The sequence below is a fragment of the Python bivittatus genome, unplaced genomic scaffold, assembly GCF_059951505.1.
Source record: "Python bivittatus isolate LINGU-HERP-01145 unplaced genomic scaffold, Pbiv_v1 ctg000700_np1212, whole genome shotgun sequence".
NCBI classification, from domain to species: Eukaryota; Metazoa; Chordata; class Lepidosauria; order Squamata; family Pythonidae; genus Python; species Python bivittatus.
Genome location: NW_028277098.1, coordinates 104,416,617 through 104,440,427, shown reverse-complemented (window position 1 = coordinate 104,440,427; position 23,811 = coordinate 104,416,617). Strand labels below are relative to the sequence as shown.

Genomic DNA, 23,811 nt, shown 5'->3' with positions numbered 1-23,811 from the left:
GCCATTCCAATCACTTAACTCAGGTACTCTGTCAGCGCATCTCACAGCTAGCTAAGTTTGGTTAGTGTTAATCTGGATTAATTTTGGGGGTTCTGTGTGTTGCTGTTTGGTTAGTTTATGATTCAGCGTATGGTGTGAACACAGAAAAACTGGTTAATTCAGAATCCAGTTTAATTTTGGGGGTGTTGTGTGAATCCAGACAAGAGATATGAAACTGGGTGTGTTAATAGGTGGGTGGCCCCTGTATGGAGCGGGAGGGAGAGAGAGAGGGAGAGAGAGAGAGACCCTCCAGGAAGTCCCCCATGTCTGTGCTGGCTCCTCGGGTGGGTGGGACTGACACAGGCCGATCCGATGCCAGGAAAGCGGGCAAGATGGCGGCAGCACGGGCATCAAGCAGGGGCGTGCCAGATCTTTGGCAAGTGGATGTATGGCGGTCTTGATCAGGCACATGAACGTACCTGGCAGAAGTCAGACATGGAGCAGATTCCGTGCTTTAATTGTGAAGGGGGCAGCCTTTGTACCCCTCCGGGAAGGTCACCCTTGCCAGGAAAAGATACTTCTTGGAATTGCACAGCGGTTGGGACCATAATCCTCCTGCCACAATAGTTTATTCCTGAATTCCATTCATTTTAAATGCACATCCAGGCTGTCTGCACCTGGCACCATCCTGAATCAGTCTTTTTGTGCAGCACGTAGCAGGCCGGTCGGGGCCACAGCTGAGTTTCAACCAAGGGGGCCCGTTAGGAGGAGCCTGGAAAAGGGAAGGAGAGGTCAGAAATGGTGCTCCTTGTACGGATGGGAAAGAGGCTTCTCCGACCAGGGGAAGGGCCTTCCCGGCCCCTCCCTCCAGAGGCACCCTTTCCCCTTTCCTGCTGCATTGACGCCATCCAAGAACTGGAGGGGCCCATCCTGCTTTGCTCTGCATCAGTGATTCTCAACCTTCGCGACTTTAAGATGGCTGGGGAATTCTGGGAGTTGAAGTCCACCCATCTTAAAGTCGCCAAGCTCGAGAACCACTGCTCTGCGTGGAGACAGCCCAGCCTCTGTGTTCATGACCTTCTCCTTCTGGGCAAGGCTTAAGGGCAAGTGGAACCTGCCAGGCCTGAGGCTGCAGGTGGGCCGGCCCCACTCCTGGGATTTCTCTGAGCACTGGGGGCAACGTGGCAAAGAGAGCCGGAGCCTCCTTCTGTTGCTTGCCAGGGGGCAGATCCCAGAGCAGAAACTGGGAGGGGAGGACGGGCTTGTAAAGGAATGGTGCTGGCAGTGGGGGACCATCCCTTTCGCCATTTCTCTTCTTTGCACATGCTCATTTGCCCGCAGCTCTAGAGGTGTGAGCAAAGGTGGGAAGTTGCAGGAACGTCCTCCACACATTGCCTCCCCCCCTGTGCCCCCCCCCGGGAGCACTGCACACCGACCTCTCTTGAGGCAGCTCCGCTGGCACGCGCCACGTCTCTTGAAGTTGTTCTTGTTCCCTAGGCATCCCCCGAAGGTGAACCTCTTGCACCTTCGGGTCTTCGAGTCGTAAAACCAGCTCTGGATTTTGGAATCGCAGGGGCCACGTTCGGGAGGCAGCTGGCAGAGGTCTGGAAGGACGGAGGGTCTCTGAAGGCGGGAGCCAGAGCGGTCCCCCCTCCCCCAACCCAGGGCCCCTGGCCGTCCCTCCCTCCCCAGGCCTCTTTCCCAAGGGCACCAATCCTCTCCCCCTCGGCCTTTTCTGCACGCCCCCCATGGAAGTTGCGGTCCAAGCAGGAACTCCTGCTGTGCACAGCACTGATGGAGCAGAACTGGGGATACACCCACTGCCCCTTCCAGGTTAGTTCCCTCCTCCTGTTTTTCTAAGGGTTAGGATTAGACCTGTGCAAACGCAGGAGGGTGTAATTTTGCATACTCATTATGGACTCTTGTCTGTACCCCCCCCCCCCCGGCAAGCACTGCCTGTCTTTATCATTTGCACCCTGCCTTTCAGTCCATTCTGTTGTTTGGACAGAGCGCGTGAGTCTGTGCTGGCTGCCAGAAGGGTCCTGGGTTCAGGCCAGGACTGGTGAATACCCATAAAGCCCTCCATGGCTGGACTGCCAGTCTGTACAGGACCACAGCCCATTTAGCCCAGCCTGGGTGGGGCTGCCTCTATGGGAGGGGGAAAGGGCGGGGCCTTCTCAGTTGCAGCCCCCCTTAGGGAGCACATTGTCCCCGGCACCTGCCCCCTCCCCCCCGCCTTTTGTATGGCTTTCGAAACGATATTACTCCAATGAGCGGTTAGTGCAGGCGGAGGATCTGGGCTGCCTCGGCTGCTGATTCGCTGGTGGTGTCTTCTGCCTGCTTGTAAAGCAGCTTGAATCCTTAGAGGTGGCCGGATGGTGAGGTGACACGAACCCTCTGGAGGTTTAGTGCTGATCTCCCACTGGCCCGACTGGGCTTCCAGTCCCAAAAACACCTGGGGGGCCCCAGGGCCCTCCCCTGGGCCTGGTGTCTCCAGATGTGTAGGGAGCTCTGCCATTTGCATTCCCCGTGCACCAGAGGGCCACGGGAGCACTCGGGCTGCATCCCGGGCCCAGAGGTATCCATGGCCTGCCAGACACCCGCGGCAGCGGAAGAGTTCACGCCAGGCCCGGATCCTGTTTCCCCATCCAGAAGGGTGGCTGGCTCTGGGTCTCACCTGTGATGGGCTTCAGGCAGCGCAGGGCACAGCCGTGGGAACAGCACTTCTCCGTCCCCAGACAGTTGCCATCATGCAGGCAGTCTGCCAGGCACTCGACCGTGATGCCAGTGGGGCTGGGGGGGCAGAAGCCTGGCTTTTCTGCAAGACAGAATCAACCCATGGGCCCTGGGAAGCACCGTTACGCAGCCCCACAGAGAGTGTTGGAAGTCCCATCACAGTCTGGGGGGAGCAGAGGAGGCACAGGAAAGGGGCGAGCCTCCCCCACCCCCCAGTACTGGTCTCTGAGATCAGCTGCACCAAACGAGAACCAGTCGAGGGCAGAGGTCATCATGGAGGAGCCGCCCCCTCAGAAGAAGCTGGAGGAGGAGAGGCGTGAAGCTCTCCCGAAGACCCCTGCCGCCCCCGAACCTGCCGCTGTGGCCCAGGGCAGCGCCAGAGGACGAGGAGGCCTTTCCCGCACGGCATCAGCCCCTTGCCACCCCTTGCCAAACAGCCTTGCTCACCGATCTGTCCGCAGTGGCGCTGGCATTCCTCCACGGTGTAGTACCTGTTGTGGTTCCAGGGACACCCTCGGTAAATGAACGGCTCGCATCTCTTGGAGGTCGAGTTGTAGAAGAACCGGGGTTTAGGCTCCCCACATCGGTCGGAATCCTTGGGGAAGGTGCTGCACCCGCCCTCGACTGGGAAGAGAGAGGATTTTGCAAACTCAAGCCTTTCCTCAGCTGTACGGGCTGGGGGGCGGGATGGAGCAGCCCCCTATAGAACTCCCATCCAGAGTCCTGGGGGCTTCGGGGGGGGGGGTCTCTTGACACAGGCGTGATCCCTTTGGAATGTGGGCTGGGGTTTTTCGTTTTGTTTTTTTCTTTGTCACATGGTTATATTTTAACTGATACTCAATGGCTAGGAAGCCCTGAACCTCTGCCAAACGTCACCCCGAAAGCTGATGCCCTGTCTCCGAGTGGCGCCCTTTGGGTCGAGAGGGTGTGTGTGTAACAGTCCTCTTTCCTTCCATTCCATTCTAGGGACTAGAAACGGGAGCAGGAACCCTTTGGGAAGAAAAACCTCCCATCTGTACCCCCCATGGGAGTTTGTTTTGGAGGTTCATGCCACACATGGGGGTGTGTGTGTTTTAAAGGCAGGGGAAGAATAACTTAGAAAATAAGAATACAAAAAACAAGGTCAGATGTCCAAACTTTGGTTAGGAGCTTCAACTTAAATGAGATCTGGAAAGAGTCTCCAGACTGGATCAAATTTCTAAATTGGGATGAAAACTTCCAACCCAAATATATTTATATCTGATCTGATGGTTTGATGGCCTTTTGTTCATGCACAGAAAGAAGTTTTAAAACTCAAATTGATTTTCTAAATCAGCTCAGCTCAACGCCTGACTTCAAAACCCGAATTAAATTGGTGATTTGATCAGATCTGCCTGATTTGCATGCCCTAATTAAAAATTCTTCCAGTAAAAGGGAATGCCTCCTATCTAGAGCAAATCAAGGGAAGCGTTTTGACCAAAGGAATTTCAAGGACCAATTTCACTCAGAAACAGCTGCATTGAAATTCATTCACAAGTTCTCACAGACTAATCAGACACCATGCTTTCTGAACACATCACGGGCTAAGCAGCGCATTGGTGCATGAACACTGACTGGAAAGCTGGGTATTAGGTAAACAAACAGCGAGAAGCATTTCAAAAGAGATGAAGGCAAAGTCCAACACCGGACAGGAAAAATCAACGGCCTGAGTAGGACGGGAGAGGCTCTTCTGAGTAGCATCGCACAAGGGTATCCTGTGGATTACAAGCTGAATCCCAGCCAACAGCGTGATGCCGCTCAGCAAGATACCTAGGCTGTACCAAGAGAAGTGCGGGGTCAGGCTCAAAAGAAGTCCTGATTCCCTGCCTTCTGTGTGGGTCAGATCACACCTAGAATGTTGCACTCAGTTCTAAGCCCTGAATTTGAGGAAGGACATTGGCAGCGAGGGTGACCAGGGCCCTGGAAGGAGAAACTCTGGAGCCCTGCAGCATCGCAAACATGGGAGGTGTGCTTAGCCTCGGGAAGAGAAGACAGTGGGGAGACCTGTGAGGTGGCTCTCTTCAAGCATCCGAATGGCTGTCATGGCAGAATTGGCAGGCAGAATCGTTTAGAGCTGCTCCACAGACAGAACAAGAAACAAGGGTTTTCCATGGTAAGAATGTAGATTAAGTTGAACAACGGGAAAACTTTGAGAACTGTAAGAGCTGTTCAACTATGGCAAGGATAGTCTTGAAGGGTGGTGGACTCTCCTTCACTGGAGGGTTTGAACAGAGGCTAGGGGGCCATCTGTCAGGGATGCTGAAGTGGGGGCCCCTGCACCAGGCAGGGGTGGACTAGGTGATCTCAAAGAGCCTAGGAACGCTTACGTTCTATAACCTCATGGCTTCCTGCTCTGTTCCTGTGCGGGACCTTCTGCCAATGTACTCTTCATGCCAAATCACGTAATTAAAGTTCTTGTCAGGGACCCTAGACCAGACGCGTAGCCCTTCATATTAATGGCACATTCAAACACTTCCGTGGGTCCCCTTTAGCAGCCTTTCCGCGGGGAGGGGTGAGAATCAAGCTGGGAGTCCCTCCCGCGCGCCCTCCTTCATCCATCCGTTCCTCTCTCCGGGATCGCGGGATTTTGCTCGGAGAGCTGATTCCTGGCACCCAAGGACAGGCCGGGCTTTCCTGGAGCGAGACGCGAGTGGCGTGACCGGGAACCCCGGCGGCATCGCAGGCTGCGTGATTCATCAGCCTCTGGCTGACTAACCCAAGCTTCCCGCCTTGGAGTTACGCACGTCAAGCGAACGCAAGCTCGTGGGAACGGAAGTGCGTGCCAGGTGCCGCCGCAGCCCTTCTGCGTGGCCCTCGGCCCCCCGGCGGGCTGGGCTGGGCGTTGCCCCCCCCCGCTGCCCCTTCCCAGACTGCGCAGGAAAAGCCCCTTCTTCGCGGGGCTGCGCCTTGCCGCCTGCGGACACCCGTCCAGAGGTCACGCGCTGTGAGGGGGCGTGTCTTGGGACAGCCGGGGCCCCTTCCCGAAGCTCCGGGGGCGACGGGCGCAGGCGAGGGGCCCCCGGCTCGCCGCCGGTCTCCCCAGCCCTCTCTGGTCGCTGCAGGACGGGGCGAGCGCGGCTCTCCGGGCAAGGCGTTCTGTCGGGGCGGCGGATGGACAGCCTGGCCGAGCAGAGCCACGCTCGCCCCCTTCTCCTCCGCCCGAGCTTGGCGCGGGACCGCTACCCACCCTCCGGGGCACCCCGGGAGCAGGGCGGCGGGGCCCTGGGGCGCACAGCCCTGCGGAGTGGGGGTTTCTCTCGGGTGTTCGGGCGCCCCCCCCGGGCTGCAGCTGGAGGGGCTCAGGCGGGGGTCTTTCCCGGCCCGACCCGACCCGACAGAAGAGCCCTCTGGCCAAGGCAGCCCACGCCCCCTCCCGGCTCTCGCCCCCCTCCCCGCCCCCCGCCGCACTCACACAGGCCGAGCTCCGTTGGCGGGTGGCTACCGAGGGCGAAGGCGCCCCGGACGAGGACGACGAGGAGGAGGAGGAGGAGGCTGCGACCGGACTGCATGGCGCTCGCGGGGCGACTGAGCGGCTGCGGCTCTCCTTCGGGCCGAAGGGCGCCGCGCCCCCTGACCCTCCCCCTCCGGGGGCCGGGCGACGAGCGAGGCTGCGGAGCCGCGGGGCTGGGAAACCCCCGCGACACGCCCCGCGCGTCCGGATGACACCGCCGGGGAGGTTTCGGCGCCCGGGGTCCGGAGGCGGCGGGGGCGGCTGCCCCGGCGTCCCTCGGCTCCCCACCCCGGGGAGGGCAGGGCAGGGCGCGGCAGAAGGACCAGCCTTGTCTCCGCCGGCAGCTCAACCTCGAGGCGCGGGGATACCTGGCTGGAAGCCCGCTGGCGGACTGCTCGCGGGGCAGCCTCCTCCGGCGACTCCCAGTGCGGAGCCGCCTCTCTCCGGCACGGCTTTCGCGGATTCGGGCCGCCCTGCGAACGTGGGAATGCCTCGCTCGGGCTCCTGTTGCTTAGCCCGCGTCTGCTCCGGCCGCGACGGACCCCCTCCGCGCCCCCCAGGAAATTCCGCGGAGCGCCCGCGCGGCGCGGCGCGGCACAGCTCAGGAGGCGATCGCGGACCGCCCCGGCGCCGCCTGCGCGCTGCTCACTTTGCGCCGCAGTTTTCTTACCGTTGCAAAATGAAAACGGAGGCGGAGGCGGAGGATACGGAATGAAATACAATAAAGTAAACCAAGACAAAACCGAGACCGAATTTTTAAAAAGGGTGGCTCCAGCAATACATACGAAGTCCTGATGAGAGAGGAAGATGATGATGATGATGACGACGACATAGATAGATTTCTCTTTTTTTAATATTTATATAATCTTCATTAAGAAATTTGATTATAATGGTAAAATCTAATACGAACTAAACTTAATGGAAAGATGCCGGTCACAGATCGTTAGGAATCAAAACTTCCAGAACACGGCCGCACAGCCCGGAAGACCCACACCAGCCATCCTTGAATACAGTTGCAGGTTTTAAAGATAAAAACCCGGCTAGGAAAGGGAGTGACGTAACCCATACTTTTGCCACTTGTGGAATATTATCTGGAATCAATGTTTTCCATTGTTCAATTCTCACATGCCATTAATGTCTTTTATTGTTTGATTACTTGCTTTCTGACACATCACATGTATCACATGTATGTATCATTCATTTCTGTACCCTATAAAAAGACTTGACCCCCCCCCCCAATAAATGCTTTTTGCTTTGCCTGAATTACCAGATGGTTCATATTTTCAGGTAGGCTAAGAAGCCACCTTTGCAAAGGTAAAATGGCTTTATCTCCCATATTCAGGGAATAGGTCTTCAGCTCCACGCCACTCGGAGTGCCTGAGTTTTAAAGGCAACACCTTCTCACAAAATCCTTCAGAACTTTAACAAGCCTCTTTTGCAAATCTAATTTAGGAAAATTATCCAGGTTACCATCTTGGTTTGTTGTTTGTATATCCCTTTTAATTATTAAGACATCAGCTGGTTTCTTTTGTATGTCCAGTGTAGCATCTTTTTCCATATAATTCTTGTAGCCTGTCATTTGTAAGTCCACTTTCAAGTCAGTCTCGATCTTGTCAGGTAGAAATTGTTCCTCTTCCATAATATCTGAGACATAGTCTATCTATAGAGGCAGACACTCTTAAAATTAACTTTTGGGTCCATTGTTCAAAAACATCCTTCAATATGACCACTATTAAAATATTTTGCTTCATTCTGTTATTGTAACTCAAGTTTGAGTGTTCTTTTCCTTTAATTGTAATCTTTAGTTCCCTCTAGTTCTCTCTAATGTCCAATTTTTAAAGTTTTTTCTTTTTTTTTAATTAAATGCCTCTTCCCATGGGAAGGATTCTTTACAATTAATTCCAAAAACTTATTTCAAATTTATCTGGACTCTTAGTCCATTTGTAACTTTCTAAAATCAAAGTTTTAATCACCCCTTTTCTGTTTATTCAAAAAATATATACATATATTTTTTAAATTCTTAAATTTGTAGTTAAACTTCTTTCACCAAGGATTGAAGGAAACTCACCCAGTGTTTTCAGGCTTGTCAATCCAAAGGTTCCTAATAGCTGAAAAGCAGTTAACAAGCAATTTCTGAAAGTGATTAGAAAAGGAAGCACGTGAACTTAGTGTCCTTACAAAGGTACCAACTGTGTTTTGAGCTGTCTTGTGTTCTCCTTGTGAGAAGCAGCTGTCTGGAGCACTTGTGGGTGATCTCAAGTCCTCTCCTTGTCTGGAGAGGAATTACTACTCGCCGGCTCCTCATTTCACCATGGTCATCGGCTCCAATTTTAGCGGAGCCATCTTCAATTCACTATTTCTTCTCTGGAAGTCCAAAAGTCTCCTTCAATGTTTTCATTGTTATGTTTTCAACATTTTACAGGCTTGTAGATCTTTCTTCTACCTAAAAACTTTAGCCCCTTCTAGTGTCCAGTTTTTGAAATCATAAAATTGCTTATCTTTGTTGTGTCTTGTAAAAGCCAAAACAGAATCTATTTCCCATGAGAAGCTCTTTGTTCTTTATAATTAATTCCAAAATCATATTGTAAAAATTTTCAATATTCCAATTTTATCAGGACCCTTAGTTCATTTACAACTTTCTAAGATCAAAATCTTATTTAGCTTTTTGTTGTTTATTTCAGATCCTTACATTCTTACGCTTATGATTAAAATTTTCTTTTGTTCAGGATTAAAGGCAGACTCACCGGGCATTTTCAGACTTGTCAGTCCAAAGGTCACGAATAGCTTAGAAGTAGTTAATGAGCAATTTCTGAAAGTGATTAGAAAGTCAGGTTTGTGAACTTAGTGCCCTTTAAAGTCTCTGCCACAGTTGCAAGCATGATGGCTAATTCTGTCATCTCTTGGTGCTCAAACCCACGGAAAACCTCTGTCCTGCAGTCTCCTTGCAAGGAGCAGCTGTCTGGAGCACCAGTGGGCAATCTCCCATCCTCTCCTTATCCAGAGAGGTTGCAAGGAACTGGTCTACTCACCGGTTTCTTGGTCTTTGCCACAGTTGTCAGTTCCGCTTTCGCAGAGACATCTTCAGTTTGCCATACCTCCCCCGGAAGTCCACATAGATATATTTCTCCAATTTGATGAGAGATGCAGACATTCTAAATATTTATATTCCCTATTTCTGTGCCATATGATAATTGTTTAGACAAGGGTAATCTGTTAGGGAAAAAATATTAATGCAACTAATGCAGTGGCTGTGGGTTGGGGGCTCCTCTGTATCTGGAAGTTTACCATCTTTGGTTCTGATTGGGGTCGCACTACCCCAGACAGAACCGGTGCATAATCTGGGGGTGCTCCTGGACTCACGACTCCTGCTCGAAGAGCCAGGTGGCAGTCATGGCCAGGAGGGCCTTTGCTCAACTACATGTTGTGCACCAGTTACGCCCTTTCCTGGATCGGGAGTCCCTCCAGTCAGTCACTCAGGCCCTAGTCATCTCCCGCATAGACTATTGCAATGCGCTCTACACGGGGCTACCCTTGAAGAGTATCTGGAAGCTTCAGCTGGTTCAAAATGCAGCTGCACGGGCAATTTTAGGTGCCCCAAAGATGGCATGTATTACACCTTTGCTGCGTGAGCTGCACTGGGTCCCAGTTTGCTTCCGGGTCCAATTCAAGGTGTAGGTTATCACCTTTAAAGCCCTACATGACATGGGACAGGGTTACTTGACAGACCGTCTCACCCCCATTATACCTACCCATCCCACCCAGTCAGGCGGGGGGGTATGCTGCGGACCCCATCGATGAAAGAATGTCGACTGGCGAGGTCCGGAAGGAGAGCCTTCTCTGCCGTGGCCCCTGCCCTATGGAATACGCTTCCCCCAGAGGTGAGGTAGGCCCCAACTCTCTTGTCCTTCTGGAAAGCAGTCAAGACCTGGCTCTGCCAACTGGCATGGGGTGAGAAAAGGGGCAACCAACCCTGGGGGGGCTAGCACCTTGAAGATGCTCCCATATGTTATCATCTTACTGATCATCAACATCTTGGAAGATATTTTTTGCGTATGTCTTTGGCTTTATTCTAGTTTTACTGTATTTTTATATTGTTTTTATCGTATTTTAATTAATATTTATTGCTGTTTTATTGTGAACCACCCAGAGTCACTTTTTTGTGAAATGGACGGCATCTAAATTCGAAATATAAATAAATAAATAAAATAATATATGATGTCCAACTGGCCCATCTTCAAAGCTTTTTGCTCTTTTTGGCCAAGGCAATTTTCCACTTGTGAAATGCCACCGTGGATCCAGGGGAAGGTGCGCTTGGGCCTTCTGGCATTTCTCCATAACAGATGAGAATAGAATTAATTGTTTATGCTGCATCAATTTCTATGCATGAGGGGAATATAGCCAGTAAGTTCATTGCCAGATTCATTGTGAAAAACGGTTCAGCGCCGTCCAGTTTCCTCAAAAACCGCAACGAGGGCTCCCAGGTCATGGTGGGGCAGGCAGGTGGGACAGGTGCTGGCCTGGGGCTCTGGGGCAAGCAGCTGGTGCCAAGGGGGACGGGGAAGGCATTGCCAGCAGGCGCAGGCTGCCTTAGGTTCCCCCTCCCCATTCCCCGAGTCCACGCCTGGGGCCCCTTTGGGCAGGAAGAGAGGCTGCTGCTGCCCGTTCCTGCTGGGGCTGCCTTCAGATTGGCTGTTTTGCATCATGTTTCTGGGGGGCAGCTGGTGCCATGGAGAGGGGGTCCAGGCTCAACCACCTAAGCTGGGCATAGGGGTGCCCCCCATCTGCAGCAGATACAAAGGGGGACAACCCACCAGGTGGGGAACAGTGATGGGGACGAGAAGGACGGGGAACCCACCGGGCACAGACGTGGCAGCACCGCGTCCTCCTTGGCTGGTCCGGAACACCCAAGCAGGGCTGGACGTGGTAGCCGTGGATGGGGGACCACCAAGAGCTCCCAGGTCTGCAGTCCCAAAACTTGCCCGAAGGCCGCCATATTGCTGCCGAAGGAACCTGCACAAACGTGTCCACGACATCCCCAAAGCTCCACACACACGTACGCGTATCCCCATTCCTCCCCACTCCAGCCCCAACTTGAGGAGGTCTTGAGCAGGCCAGAGGAGGACCTCGATGGGCCCAGCGGAGAGTCCTATCTCCCAGGGGAGGGACAGAGGCCGCAGCGGGAAGACCCCAGTTCCGTGGCGAGGGAGATGGAGGCTCACCCCCCCCGGTGCTCCTGCCCGTTGAGGCTGCCTCTCGCCCCCCCTGCCTCCTCCCACAGGCCCAGCCTTCCCCCCAGCCCAGCCAAGAGCCTCCCCAAAGGAGCAGTGGCTGTGCAGCCTCCTGGAGCCAAGGCAACCGTGCGCCTTGCGCTTCCTGAGCAGAGGACGCACGGAAGCCTCTGCAAGACCAATAAAAGGAAGCCGCTTGACCCCAGGAAGGGTCTCCCTCTGGCCTGGCCTTGAGACAGACATGGGTAGGCAGCCCATTTTAACCATGTTTTATCTTTTCTATTTACATATATTGATAAACCATTTTAATCCAGGGATTGCTTGCTATTTAGCACAGTTATGTTGTTTTGCCCCCACTGCTACTGCCTTGACCGCTGGGTGGCCTCTTGTTCGATAGACGTGGCAGCCGTAGATGAAACTGGGACCATCTGCCCCTCTGTCTAGGGGGGCCGGTCAGTTCAGGTGATGGATGGGACCCCGGTGCCAAGTTACTCGGGAATGTTTGGTGAAATAAAATATCTCGGATGAACCATGTTACTTCCTGCTGATTGGTCCCCCCTCAGCTGGACCGAACGCATGGTTTTCGACTGGGTTATAGTCTGTGCGTTGCTCAGAATTGTGTAAAAGAGGGTCCACCCCAAGCAGGGGTGCGCCCATCGGGAAGTTACTACTGGCCACCTTTTATTTGCAGATAAAGCTTTATTCCTTCCCACCTACCTGGTGTGATTCATGGGGCTTGCACGCCGGGTAAAGGACCGAGCTTTCTGGGACAAGGGCCTGGGGCCCCTCAGCAGCAAGTGTGCAAGCGAGAGGGGGAAGCCCGCACTGGAGCAAACATCGCATGGATGCTGCTCTGCAGGGCCCCACCTGTGGCTGCCGCTCCCCAGAGAGGAGGAGGCCGAGATCCCTGGCCAGGCGGACCCACGGATGGGAGGAGCGCATGCTGCCGGGGCCACGGCAGCCGGGCCCTGGGGAGGCAGGAGGGAGGCACCCCATTTTCCCTTTGCTGCAGAGATCTCTCCCATAAAGGGTGGGCACCATGACAGAAAAGACGCTCTTCCTGGGTGCCACCAGATGGCATTCCCTAACAGATGGGACCCACTGAGTGTAATCGTAGAGAGGCGGTCCCCCAAATAACCCAGCCTCGTGCCATGAAGGGCCTGATAGGTCACCACCAGCCCCTTGAATTGAACCCAGAAGCAGGCTAGTAACCAGTGCAGTGCACTAAGCAGAGGTGCAGCGTGTGCTGATCAAAGTTTGCACATAACCCCCCTGCAGCTGCATTTTGCACCAACAGGAGCTTCCGGACGCTCTTCAAGGATGGCCCCGTGTAAAGCGCATTGCAGTAGTCTATCCGGGAGGTGACCAAGGCACGAGCGACCGTGAGCAGGGCCTCCCAGTCTAGGAATGAACGCAAGTGGCACACAGCATGCGATTCTGCAAAGCCTCTCCTGGCCACCGCTGCCAGCTTTTCCTCGACCAGGAGCTGAGGATCCAGAAGGACCGCCAAACCGCACATCCCAGGTTCTGTTTGGGGTAGCGCAACCCAAAAGGATTCTGTCTATAAGGTGTAAGCTAATAACGGAGCTGCACCGGACTGGACCGTTCCCTTGTTGTCTTGGGCTGGGCCTGACATCAGTCTTGCCAGACCAAATCTATACTACAGCTACTAGTGGAAATACAGGAGTGGCTACCCTGAACCTCTTTCGCTTCCCACGCTCCCCCTGCAGGCTGGGCTGCCTCTTGCCTGCTCCCCCCTCCCCCCTCCCACATCGCCCTCCTCCTCGTAGATACAGTCCGTCACAGTCAGGTTCACTCCTTGTCACCCTCCAGCGGAGCTCTAGGCGTCTCTTCACCCGTTTCATCTCCCTCAACTCCCCCGTAAACCAAGGGGAGGGGCGGGATCCAGGGGATGAGAGAGGCCACATGGGTGCAATCTGATCCAAAGCTGCAGCTGCCCTCTCGGTCAGGCAGCCACCAGGTCGGACAGTGCAGGAACACCCCAGGCTCCCTTTGGGACCCAGCCGGGCCCGTTAGTCTCCGGGGTGGACCAATCGAAGGGGTCCAGCCTCCCTGCGCTGCGGAGCAGCACCAGAGAACTCCATGGTTACGTTATCGGTCCCCCTCTCTTGGAAGTCATCTTATGGACAACTGCACTGCTGCTCAGCCCTCCTTCTCGCCATGGGGAGGAGACGCATCAAGGTGAGGGAGGAAGGCCTCCAAAAGGACAGAAAAACACCGCTCGGTGGGAAGCAGGGACCCAATGCCTTTATTGTGAGGAAAGAAGAATAAGTCCACCGTGTGTCTGAGGGGAAGGACCCCCGTGGTGGTGGCTGGCGAGAGCAGAAGGGCCTCTGGTCCAAGCTGGGGCACCAGACGCAATTCAGAAGAGCTGAGTGGTGAATCTCCACTGAGAGGATCCTTTAGAAAGAGAGTCAGTCATGACATTTCTGCCCAGAGAGGTCTTCTACGCCCTGCCCAGGTCTTACGAGCAGGAGGCCCCTACAGACGTGCCCTGCTCAATCTTAGGGTTAGGTGGATCAAAGCCATGGGTCTTGAGCTTTCTGAAGCCTTTGGGGGCTCGGTATAGTCAAAGAGAGGAATTTAGAATAAATGTCAAATGCATGGCGGGACCAGGGCCTTCCTGTCCGCAAGAGGGGAAGAGGAGAGGAGGCCAGGTCCTTTGCAGCCAAAGAGCCCCCGGATCAGAACGAGGCCATCTCTTGCAGCGGCTGAGACACCTCTGCCCTCCCGCGACCCTCTCTGCCGATCCTCCTTAGACGGGATCGGTTTCCGCTGCCTGCTCTCTAAGGATGGGAGATATCTGGATTTTCTCCTCTGATCATCACATTTGGGGCTTGGTCCATCCAAGGGCATATCCAAGAAGCAAGAGAGCCTGAAGGATTCCAAAGAGGTCTGCTTGGGTTCAGTCCATAGTGGGATCTAGGACACCCTACAGAGCAGGTGGCTTGGTCAGGGAGTCAAACAGGTGTAAATGTCCTTACCTTAGACGGGATCCATGCAGTCCCTCAAACAAGCAAAAGAGCAACACTTCTGCTTCCCAGGACATTCCCAGTCACTTCCACACCTCGCGAGACAAATGGTGACCGTATCTGGAGGTGGCCGGGGACACCCCCCAGGCTTTTCTGTAAAACAGAACATCCCAAGGCTGAGAGATTCCCCCTGCAATGGGAATCCCAGGGCAAGCAAGATCCCATCCGGGCATTTCAGCAGCCAAAGCCTCTCCATGCACCCAGGATGAGATGCGCCGGCTGGAGCAGGATCCTCCCTCCCCACCTCCTTCCCCACAAAGCACAGCCATTTCCTTATGGGGTCCACTCCAGCAAGCAAGGGGCCTCTCAGCACACTGGGCTGGATGTTATAACTGGACTCCCATTTCCTGACTTGGGATCCTGAGGGTTGAGACGCACACACCATGTTTCCTTCAAAGAGGAAGCTTGCTTTCCTTCTGGACATACAAAGAATTTCTGAAGGCAACAGGGAATTAAGCGACAAGTTGGCAGATTCAAGTGGAATGACAGGAGCAAAGTCGTAACTGCAAGAGGAATCCAACTGTAAAACCAGCCAATGTGGAAACCCACTTGATTTTGGGCTCCCTTCTCTAGCTTGTTCAAGCAGAAACTCAACAGGTGTCTTTTGAGGAAGGTTGAATGTGGGTTGCTGCACTGAGTTGGGTTTGGACCAGATGCGAGAAATTTGTTTGCCTAATTTGTTCACCAAAGGCAAAGTCAAGTGGGTTTCCACAGGGGCTGGTTCTCAGCACGCACGAGAGAGTCCCACTGGAAACGAAATAGGCGCATTTACCCAGCACACGAAACGGCTGGTGTGAAGGTGAGAGGGGAGGCGTTACTCAGTGTGCTCCCTTGCAGCTGAAGGCCACCGCAGAAGATCTGATGGGAAAGGCGGTTCTCCACTGAGAGGGCGCAAGGCCTTCTATTTTAGAGGGGAGGAACACCGCTTGCACCTCCTACAGCAATAAGCCATCTTTTACCTTTGTGTGGCTTGTGGTGACATCCGAACATCCCTGAAGGAAACCATAGTTTGTTTCCATGCAATAAACCGCTGTAGAACAGTGATGGCTGTTTGAATCTATCCTGTACAAGCTGTAATGGGCACTTCGTTATTTTTCTGCTGCTGTCTTTGCACGCACCACTCAACGTCCACCTGGGAGGACCGGCAGAAGACAAGGGAGCCGGGATGGCGCTTCTCTCCCACTTGGCAGAATTTTGCCCAAGGTTGGGTCTAGATTGGCCTTTCCTCGGCAAAACTTCATTCCACTGATCTTTGGGTCTGAGGCTGCTCCCTCTTTTCCTCCAATTTGGACTTCCTTGCCAGTGCCAACCCACCGCCAGAGCTGCCGCCCCCTTTACCTTGACAGGTGAAACGGCATTCCTCTAAAGTCTCAAAATTGTTGGCGTTTCCCCCACAGCCACCATAAATGAACTGCTCGCACTTGTGAGAATGTCGGTTGTAGAAAAAGCGACGGATGTAGGCTTTACATGGTCCCGGGTCAGCAGGGAGGAGACATCTTTCTGTTGCGAAAAGAGGGTTCGTTGGCTTGGAAGGGAGTCCAGTGTAGTCCATCTCTTCTTAGAGTAGCTGGCATGCAAATCTCTAACATGCCTCCCCACGCTTCCAGTCAAAAGGAGGGGGGGGTCTCTATATCTGGGGCAAGAGTCACCCTGAGATTAATGAGCATTACAATTGTGAGAAGGCAGGGAGAAGTGAGGGCCTCAAACGAACCATGTTTGCTAGGGGAGAGCGCTGTGCACCATGGGGCAGCCTTGGGGGGGTGGCAGGAGGGAGGATGGGCAGAAGGCACACTCGCACCAGAGTGGAGAGGGACGGCAGGAGGGAGGAAAGACTGCAGGCAAGAGGCACGATCGCACCAGAGTGAAGAGAAACGGCAGGGGGCGGCTGTCGGGTCAAGTGGGGATTGGAATGTGTATTGCGCTGATTGGATTCGGAAAGTGGAATGTCTGCGGTTTTGCGGTTAATTAGCGGCGCTCCGGGGCGGTAAAAAAGGTGAGATTGTGAGCCAAGCCCTCGCAGGAGGGGGAGGACAGATAGGGGGTATAAAAACCTGTCAGACCTTGCTTCGGGGTTCCTCCATTGCTGCGGGAGGGACCCACCTTTGCAAACGTGCCCAATAAAAACTTCTGTCTACTGGACAACCGAACCCGTGTCTGTCGTTTTCTGACACAATGGAAGGGGGAGAAGTGGGAGGCCCTTAACTCTTGGCTTGATAAGTGTACAGCTGCACCACTGCCAGTTAAGAAGGCCATTGACCCATTGGGACACCCTTGTGAGGTGCCTGGGAACCAATTCCCGTGGAGAAATTCAGGGGAGACCTGGCAGAGGTCTCTGGAAAGACCCTCATGAGCAGATGGGCCAGAGTGCTCCTCTGTGGCTCCCTGGGATGGGGCTGAAACCAGCGGGGAGAGATTCCATAGAAGCAGGTTTAGGCCATACAGTGGGAGGGACATTTAGAAACGGAGCAGATGGCTGTGGACAGCAGAGGACTTTCCTTCCTGGCACCTTGCGTTCCAGATCTCAGGCCTCCGTGTGGTGGAAAAATAATAAAATAAAGCCGTACACTCCCCCCCCACCTGCCTCTCCCGCAGCAAACTCTTTACTCCTCCCCTGCCCCTCTTTCTGCCCCCTCCCCCTCGCCTCTCCTGCAGCCTCTTTTCTCCACTTGCTTCTGCCGTTCTTTGCTCATGCAAAACAGGATCAGCTCCAGGCTGTTGCATGACCCAAGAGCGAAGCTGCCGAAAATAGCCCTCTTAATACTATCCTACTGATAGTACAATGGGAGGGCATCACCTGTCTGCTAAGGCTTTGCCCTGGTTCTTATCTCACAACAGAAAGACCATTTTCCCCCCATTTAACATCTATCCAAACCATCCTCGATCAGATCCCTCAGATTTCCCGCCTCTCAGCCTCAAAAGTGTATAAATTCTACGCCTTCCCGTTGTTCGGGGTCCCTCTTTCTTGAAATAAACCCGGTTCTCCTCCTCAGCGTTGTGCTCCTGTTTTGGCCACGACATCCATTATTCCTTCCAGCCTTAACATCCTGTTCATTGCCACATCATGGGATCCTTGAGTCAGCAAGCACAAACTGGTTTTCAGCAACTTAAGCAATCTGCAGGATTTTGTTGTCCTCAAAAACAAATGCGGAGCCAAGGACAGGAAGAGGTTGAGAAAAAAGGAGGAGACGTTATGGTAAAGTGGGAATGTGGCCAAAGTTTTCATAAAGGGCATTTATTAAGGACAGCAGTCAACCTTGATCGGGACAATGTCTAACGGAGGTTCTGTGTCTGAAGATGCTAGAGGAGTGAACAGATTCATGGAGAGCGGCTGGTATTTCCACGATGGCTAAATAGGCCACCATGTTCGGAAGCAGTCTGCCTTTCTCTCAGAGGGTCGAGCGTATAAAACACAGGAAACCGCGTGCACGAGCTTTCTGGATACTTTGCCAGGCGCACCTCTCTCACCACCAGCACGTGGTGGGAGATTGCCTCTTGGCTAAGCTCCTGACACCTGGGAACAGATGCTGAGATTCTTCTTTCAACGGAGGGAGGAAAAAGCATCTCTTACCATGAGTCCGCCATCCAGAGATAGGGGTCATCTCGGTCCAGAGGCCGAGGAGCCCCACCAGCAGGAGAAGGCTACCCGGTGGCATCCTGGCTCAGCCGCTGCTCACCAGCCCTCCCTTCCCTTATAAGCCATCAGGGAGAGCCCTTGGCAGCTGCAGTTCAGGGACAAAAGTGAGGGAGGAGGGAGGGAGGTTTCTCCCCCTTGGAGGGCGTGCCAAAGCTGAGGTGGCCTTTTCCCACTCTTGAGGGGGGGGGGAGCAGGAAAGATTTTGAGATCTGGTCCCATCTGAGAGGGCAAAAGCCTGAAGAGAGATGTCTCCGGATCCCACCCGGGCTCAAAGCAAATGGAGGGTGGTCAACCCTCTGGAAAGCCCACCCTTGGGGAAACTCCCAGAAGAAAACGAGAAGCCCAATGGCCCCATAAAGGACCTCTCACCATTTGTGCTGGACCCAAACACCATCGTGCCTGACAACAGCTCTTCCCCCTCTTGTCCTCGTGATATTTATTTATTTATTTATCCATTTATATGCCCCAGTGACTCTGGGTTGCATACAAAGAAAGAAGGGAAGGAAACCATAATCAGTTCATACAAAATGATATCGCTCATTAAAACCTACTAAAACAATAAAATGGCTACCAGAACTGAGATCTTCTGTAAGTCATCAGTTGGGGCCTCAGTTCCTGGCTTAATGTGTGTTTTCTTTGCTTCTAGCCATCTTCTCCAAGGTCATCCCCGTGGCTCCCTCCACCCACTATGTTACTCGGATAAAAGCCCGCTCTGAACAACGGGGAACACACGGGACACTGAAAAAGCCAGCAGAATGTGGCCAGACTGACGTCTGTACATTTATTCTACAGCTGACGTAGCAGGGCGACAACTTCAGACGGGCCTGCGAAACGTGGATTATCTGGACCTGTGGTAGAGCGGTTGTAGGCTGGCTAGGAAACTTGAACTGAACTGGATGATCTGTACTTGGGCTGCACTTGGGTGGAAGCGATGCAGCCACCCTCCTTCTGCCAGATGTCTCAATGGCCCTTGAGACTATTGACCACAGTATCCTTCCGGATCACCTGTACGATTTGGATGTTGGAGGCATCACCCAGTAGTGGTTTTGGTCCCACCTAAGTGAGTAGATCCAGTCAGGGGTTGCAGGGACCGCGAGGCTGGGCCCTCAGCCACTCCATCATGGGGAGCCACGGGCTTGGTCCTTCCCTCTCCTGTTCAACTCGGAACCACTGAGAGAGGTCAGCCACCAGTTTATTTATGGTGGGGCATCATCAACATCGTGCCGACAATCCTGCGTCTCTGCCTTGGGCTGATGCAATGTAAGTTCCGGCCCAGTTTCTGGACACTGTCAGGGTCTGGATGAAGGAAAACAGGCTCGGATCTGACCCAACCAAGATGGAGTGGACGTTCATTCAGTAGCTGGCTGAAACCAGGATAGCACCAGCGCTCATGGGAGAGGACGAGAAGCTAAGAGGGTGGCCACAGGCAGGCAAGTCCTCCTCTGCTCAAGTCTGGATCTCCCTCTGGAAGCTTCCACCTGCTGGCTCGTGTCTTGCCTTCGGACACTGCAGAGAATAAGTCCACACTGCCTGCCCTGGGACTTCCCTTCTGCTGTTATGGCTCCCCTCAGCTTCCTCTTCTTCAGGCTAAGCCCACCAAGTCCCTTTAGCTGCTCTCCGTAGGAGTCACACCCCGAGCTCCTCACCGTCCTGTCGCTCTTCTCTGCGCTCTTCCCAGCTCCCCTGCGTCCCTCTTGATGGTGGCGACCAGAGCTGGACGCAGGAGGCCAAGGGTGGCCCGAGCAGTGCAGCCCAGAGTGGCACTAGCCCTTCCTTTGATCTCGGCATTGGAACCGCCACGGATGCAGCCCAAGATTGCACTGGCTTTGGGGCAGTCGCAGCACACTGCTGGCTCATGCTGAATTATGGTCTACCAAAACCCCCAGATCCTTCTTACCAACGCTACTGATGAGCCAGGCACTACCTGTCTTGTATCTTGTTTTCCCCCATTTATTTATTCAGATGATGTATATAGCCACCCGTCTCACACAAGGAACTCCGGGTGGCTTGCCAAGATAAAAACACAGAAAAGCCACCATCGTGCAGGACCCCGCAGTCCTCGCCACGAGCCCCGTTCTGTTGAAGAGGGCCCAGCGTTCAAGTTGGCCTTCTGAGGTGTTCGCAATCCCCTCCCGGTTTGGGTCACCCAGACATCCACGGGCAGACAAAGAGACAGGGCTCTGGCCACCCCTTGGCGGTCGCCAACTTCACTGCATCAACTCCAGTTCGTAAAGGGGCCATGCTCCATGGGGAGCTGGCTCAAGGCCCCTGGACTAAGGGCTCTCCTGGAAGAGCAGGGTGGGAACCTTCGGCTGGCTTCGGCTGGTGCACTTGGAGCAGGAGGCTCTGCAGAACATCCCCCTGTCATGCTCTGGTCATCTTCTGACTGGGTCCCTGTAATTCTCTTTACGTGAAGCTGCCCTCGAAGACTCTCTGGGAACTTCAACTAGTGCATTATCTTCAGTAATGGCAAGAGAAACTCCTTGGTGAAATGACTGCGGGAGACTTTTTTCCAGTTCCTCTATCTCAGCCATTACAGAACAGCCCCCCGGCCTTTCCAGCTGGTCTATGGGACAGGCCCACAGGCCCGCCTGAAGCCAGCGTGTTCTTCCTCCCCTCTAGGGCTATACGTCGCACGTATTCCGGGCGGCACAATCCCAATACTTCTGCCAAAGCTGGACCCCCAGTGGCCTCGGCGTATAGGTCACACTTCCTGGGAGGCTCTTCTCGGTGTGACAACAGCATCCGCCCTTCGCCTTTTTAGCTTTACAGCAAACAGGGACGTACATCAAGCGGGTACACAATGCACCAGGCAGACAATAGGCGAGGAATGTGCTTACGGAACAGCTGCAAACATTAAAAGTTAATATCCAACGTGTACGTTTCACCCAAGAATGTAGGACATGAACCTCAAGACCTTCTCCCGCCAAGAGGTCCAAGGGAAAGGGTGCAAGACTGGTTGGAAGACCCCCAAGTCATGCATGCAGCTATCATCTATGGAGCGCTTCTGCACGTCCCCTGCCAGCTTTGCAGTGGTGCGAGTGAGCATGAGTGTGGGTGTTCGTGATGCTTCACCAGCAAAGCCTTTGTAGATGAACAAGACCCCTCTGTGTGCTGTACGCCCCCTTGCACGGGTCGCTCCTGCATACGACCCCAAAGTTCAAATCTGAAACAAGGCATCTGGGCACAAATAGCACCGTCTGGGAAGGAGGGGGAGAAGCTGGGGACACCGGTGGGGTTTTCTCCACTCCTTCCTACCCAGGGACGAGGCGCAAGAAGAGAGGGGATGCTAGAGGCGAACAACGGCCTGCGCAGACGGTGCCAACGGGGAAAGGCAGGAGGTTTCTGCAGTGGGGCGCTCCTGCGAACACAGAGGGGTCTTCTTCCGGAGAGCTGGGAAATGGGCCCAGAGGGCTGGAAACTGAACGCCAAGTACTGGGAGCAGAACTGGGCGGAGTGGGCCCCGAGTGTAATGAGCACATCCTAACAGGGAGGAACTGCTTGGAGATCAAGGGGCGAGACCCTGAGTGCAAAAACCAGTCCTATTCGAACGACAGATTGTTAAAAGGCCAATTTTAGCAAACCCAGGGAAATAGTTAAGACGAGTCCATGGGAAGAAAGTCTTAAAGGTCAAGAGGGCCCTTGAAAAGGGAAGCAAAGGTAGCTGAGTCTCAAGCAGTACCGTGCGTGACTCTGGGCACCACACTCCAGGAAGACATTCAAAGGTTGGGACAGAGAAGACAAAGAGATGACCCAGGGCCTTCCGGACATGGCTTGTGGGGACAGGCTGAGAGCTTGGAGTGGCCACTCTGGAGAGAAGACAACTGAGTTGAGACCCCTGATGAGCACTTAGGAACATTAGAGGGTGCCCAAGGGAAGGTGATCAGGGACTCTTCTCCTGCAGACGCTGTTGTTTGCTATGGAGAGGCTCAACAGTCACCTCTCAGCTGGTGAGTTGAACTGCTTTTCCTGACCCTGCAGAGGGTCGGAGCAGATGACCCTTGCGGTCTCTTCCAACAACCCCATGACTTCTTCAAGAGGAATGGGCCGACAAAAGGTAAGGAGAGACAATGTGAAAGAAATGGGACAAGGGCCATGCCCAGACTGAAGGGAGAGTCTGAGTATAGGGCCCTGAGAAGAGCACTTCAGTCAGAACAGAAGGAAGGGGAAGCACGAAAGGTGTGGTTGTGGGGCAGTGCTATGGGCCTCTGAGCCAGGCAGGGGATCCGGATAATGCTCTCCTCAGCCAAGTGCAGAACCTTCAGGGAGGAGAGACGTGGAAGAAGTGGGAGACTTCAGCCACCTCGACTGAGATGAGGAGGAACGCTGGCAACTGGTTGGCACCCGTCTTGGCTGGAGAACAGGGAGGGGCTTCGGGCAGGGGCTGGGCATGGGCCCTTCTCTTAGGCCCTTCTCATTCTTTATTAGCTCCAATCTTGCTGTCCTGCCCCACAAGGGCCCTTGAGGCACCGGGAAGAGGACAGAACGTAACGGAACCCCCTCCCCTCCCCTCCCCTCCCCTCCCCTCTGTTTCATTTCATTTGCAGATCTCTGAGCGACTCTTCCTTAATGGGGCCGGGCGATTTGCAAAGCAGGCCCCCCTTACCTTTTTGCCCCATCGAAAGGGGCAGCTCAGCCAGGAGGGTGAGGAGACCCAGAACGAGGAGGCCATGCACAGCCTCCATGCTGCTGCTCCGGCAGGAATGCGAGGCTGCGGCTGGAGGGACATTTAAGTCCTGCTTTGAGGAAGTGAGAAGGGCCATTGCGTGAAACAGGAAGGTGTCGAGATCTCTTTCTCAAGCAAACGACCAACTGTCATCTTTACAGCAGAGGCCCACCAAGGTTGCAATCAGGCTTCGCGCAGGGCAGAGCTGGCGAGCCCTCTGGCTACTGCTCCTTCCCGGATCCACGTCCATTGCATTGCAACATTGGTTGGCATGTCAGGATTACAAAGAGTGCCCTGGCTGAAGGCAGCGGAAGGGTCACACGCCTTTGTCATTGTCATAGCTGTGGCTCGGGAGGCTCTTGCAACATTAGGGGCAGGGTTTGAAAGTGATTCCCTACCCAAATGCTGACCCATTTCGGGGTGTATGTGCAAATCATAGCTCTGGAGCCAAGGCAACCGTGTGCCTTGCGGTTCCCGAGCAGAGGACGCATGGAAGCCTCTGCAAGACCAAAAAAGCGAGGTGGTGGGGGAAGCCACTTAACCCCAAGGAAGGGTCTCCCTCTGGCCTGGCCTTGAGAGACACGTGGATAGGCAGCCCATTTTAACCATGTTTTATCTTTTCTATTCACGTATATCGATAAACCATTTTAATCCACGGATTGCTTGCTATTTAGCACAGTTACACTTACGATGTTTTGCACTCAAGGGTAGTGCCTTGACCGCTGGGTGGCCTCTTGCTCGATAGACGTGGCAGCCGTAGATGAAACCGGGACCATCTGCCCCTCTGTCTAGGGAGGCTGGTCAGTTCAGGTGATGGATGGGACCCTGGTGCCAAGTTACTCGGGAATGTTTGGTGAAATAAAATATCTTGGATGAACCATGTTACTTCCTGCTGATTGGTCCACCCTCAGCTGGACCGAACGCATGGTTTTCGACTGGGTTATAGTCTGTGCGTTGCTCAGAATTGTGTAAAAGAGGGTCCACCCCAAGCAGGGGTGCGCCCATCGGGAAGTTACTACTGGCCACCTTTTATTTGCAGATAAAGC

At 54.0% G+C, this 23,811-nt stretch overlaps 2 protein-coding genes across 2 annotated transcripts; both read right to left on the bottom strand.

Annotated features, from left to right (window-relative positions):
* Positions 1-143: 143 nt before the first annotated feature.
* LOC103052171 (BPTI/Kunitz domain-containing protein-like) lies at positions 144-6,479 on the bottom strand. The gene is made up of 5 exons (XM_088154497.1): positions 6,146-6,479; positions 3,163-3,339; positions 2,657-2,797; positions 1,416-1,583; positions 144-751 (listed from the first exon to the last, which is right to left on the bottom strand). The coding sequence occupies exons 1-5, from the start codon at positions 6,240-6,242 to the stop codon at positions 741-743; spliced, it is 594 nt and encodes a 197-aa protein (XP_088010623.1). The 5' UTR covers positions 6,243-6,479; the 3' UTR covers positions 144-740.
* A 7,191-nt stretch (positions 6,480-13,670) lies between these two features.
* SPINT4 (serine peptidase inhibitor, Kunitz type 4) lies at positions 13,671-22,862 on the bottom strand. Its single transcript, XM_088154051.1, has 4 exons — positions 22,706-22,862; positions 15,804-15,965; positions 14,418-14,558; positions 13,671-13,833 (listed from the first exon to the last, which is right to left on the bottom strand). The coding sequence occupies exons 1-3, from the start codon at positions 22,860-22,862 to the stop codon at positions 14,419-14,421; spliced, it is 459 nt and encodes a 152-aa protein (XP_088010177.1). The 3' UTR covers positions 13,671-13,833; position 14,418.
* Positions 22,863-23,811: the final 949 nt, after the last annotated feature.

What these genes read in the sequence shown, in the direction of transcription:
- LOC103052171 (XM_088154497.1), bottom strand. Translation starts at nt 6,242, where the DNA reads ATGCAGTCCGGTCGCAGCCTCCTCCTCCTCCTCCTCGTCGTCCTCGTC. An exon ending in GCGCCACTGCGGACAGATCG is followed by an intron (nt 2,798 to 3,162) that starts GTGAGCAAGGCT and finishes TCTGTCTTGCAG; the next exon opens with AAAAGCCAGGCTTCTGCCCC. An exon ending in CTGCCTGAAGCCCATCACAG is followed by an intron (nt 1,584 to 2,656) that starts GTGAGACCCAGA and finishes CCGTCCTTCCAG; the next exon opens with ACCTCTGCCAGCTGCCTCCC.
- SPINT4 (XM_088154051.1), bottom strand. Translation starts at nt 22,862, where the DNA reads ATGGCCCTTCTCACTTCCTCAAAGCAGGACTTAAATGTCCCTCCAGCC. An exon ending in CCTTTCGATGGGGCAAAAAG is followed by an intron (nt 15,966 to 22,705) that starts GTAAGGGGGGCC and finishes TTTTCGCAACAG; the next exon opens with AAAGATGTCTCCTCCCTGCT. An exon ending in ATGCCGTTTCACCTGTCAAG is followed by an intron (nt 14,559 to 15,803) that starts GTAAAGGGGGCG and finishes TCTGTTTTACAG; the next exon opens with AAAAGCCTGGGGGGTGTCCC.